Genomic DNA, 1,998 nt, shown 5'->3' on the forward strand with positions numbered 1-1,998 from the left:
TATATATCACAATTACATGAGGGTAAGGCAACAAGTTTTGCTATAAAATAACAGAAACCTTCATTCAACAAAAATATCAACACATGCAGTTATTGCTTCTTCACATAGCCTTCATCTAGAAGCATCCATTTCTGAAGGCAGGGTTTGCATCCCTCTAGCCCTTCTCTACAGCATTCTGCATTCTTCCACCTAGACCGCATCAAAACAGTTTTCATGCTCCTGAGGAACTCACATTATGTTCCATTTCAATGTTCTCTGAGTTTGGAGACCAAAAGAAGCCCAAGGGGCAAGGTTGGGGCTGTAGGGTGGATGAGATAGGGAGGGGAGAGGGGGATTCCTTGGCCAAATTCCCCAAGCTTTTTCCCCACCAATTCAGTTTTCCGTTCTCTTAACATTTTTCGTACTATGTCCCAGGATCATCCTGTGTCCTTGATGAAAATCTACCGAGAAGATCCCTGTGGTACTAGTAGCCCCCAAATGACTGCCACAACCTTCTGGCCCAGCAGATCCTCTCAGAAGCCAGTTTTGATTGAACCTCGTTTTGACGGCACCCCCAGAGACCAAGATAAGTGTGCTACCGAAAGAAGTGTCTGCAGCAATCCACTGGTCACCAGTGTGTTCACACTGGGTGCATGTCTGAGCCGGAACCCTAGCAGCAACACTTCCTGACATCCCCATCATCAAGGCTTGAATTGCTACAGGCAGTCGGAGAGCTAGAATCCAATTTCCATTTAGGGGAAAACTCTAGAAATACGCATAAGCCAAATATCCTTACCCATAAATGTCCAGCACGCCAATGAAGGAATGCTGCTTGACGGTAGAATGGAGGGCCTGATTGACATGATCAACAATCCAGGTAAAGAGCTTGGCGTAGATATGTTTGGCCAAAGCATCGCGGGCATTTGTGGCCTGCAGCTTGGAGATGGGCTTGATGTACGTCTCTGCGGCGGTAGCCAGCTTCCGATGGCAGAGCCAGTGACTCATCTCCTCGCAGTCCACGCCCATGAGATCACAGAAGATGATGAGAGGCTCGTGTTTGGGCTGCCAAGAGAAAGTGGAGTGTTTCCTATGGCAAGGTCAGTCAAATGAGAGTTTCCTGGAAAAGGCTAACAAGAGGTCACAAACGCAGCAATTTCTTTATTATAATAAACACTACGAACCCCTGAAGCTGAGCAACGATCATAATCACAACCACTCATCAGACCGGCCTCGAGGCAGCAGTGTGGTAATCTTATGTCAGGCTCATTTCAAAAATTAAATCTTTTCGGGGGGCTCTTTAAAGCATTTCATTTGCAGCTATCTGAGGGCGTATGCAGTCAGTCAACCAGAAGACCAGTTAGCTTGTCAGCCAGTATTTACTGAATGACTATTATGTGCCAGTCAACACAGATGCAGTTCCTGCAGCCCTGGAGTTACAGTCCTGGGGGAATGGCTATTCATCACACGACTCTTCCCTGCCATGTCGAACGACCACAGAGGAAGACGCTGTGCTCTGGTGCCATGTGAGAGAAGGGGCTCCTCTGAAAGGCTGGAGGTCTCGCCATCCTCACTTCTAAGGGCTGTATTTTCTCTAAGATCAGTTCACTCATTCTTCTGGCAGTGGACAATACACTCAACAGTCATCCCCAACACCACAGTTCAGACGTATCAATTCTTCAGTCTCCTTTGTCCATTGCCTGGTGTTCATATGCATATGCGATCACGGAAAAGACCACGGCTTGGGTCAGGTCCACCTTCGTCCTCAAAGTGATCTTTTTGCTTTTTAAAACCCTCAAGAAAACCTTTGCCGCAGATATGCCCAACATGATATGTCACTGAACTTCTTGACTGATGATGGGTACATGAATGTTGATCCAAGTAAAATGAAATCACCTCCTCTCCTAAATAGTAACACTGCAGTGCTTCTTGTTACATCAACACAGTTGACAAGTGCTGGTTAAACATGTAAAAACCACAGAATTACAAGGATTAAGGAACTAGACTGAAGTACTACAGGCT

At 46.3% G+C, this 1,998-nt stretch overlaps 1 protein-coding gene across 1 annotated transcript in view; it reads right to left on the reverse strand.

Annotated features, from left to right (window-relative positions):
• The window catches only part of MYO5A (myosin VA), a 124,817-nt gene that overhangs the window by 85,217 nt on the left and 37,602 nt on the right, over positions 1-1,998 (reverse strand). Inside the window, exon 10 of the mRNA XM_013006341.2 lies at positions 776-1,041. Coding sequence (XP_012861795.2) covers positions 776-1,041 — 266 coding nt within the window. The remainder of the gene's footprint in view (positions 1-775; positions 1,042-1,998) is intronic.

The sequence above is a fragment of the Echinops telfairi genome, unplaced genomic scaffold, assembly GCF_000313985.2.
Source record: "Echinops telfairi isolate 266 unplaced genomic scaffold, ASM31398v2 ScPeMD7_8;HRSCAF=38, whole genome shotgun sequence".
NCBI lineage: Eukaryota > Metazoa > Chordata > Mammalia > Afrosoricida > Tenrecidae > Echinops > Echinops telfairi.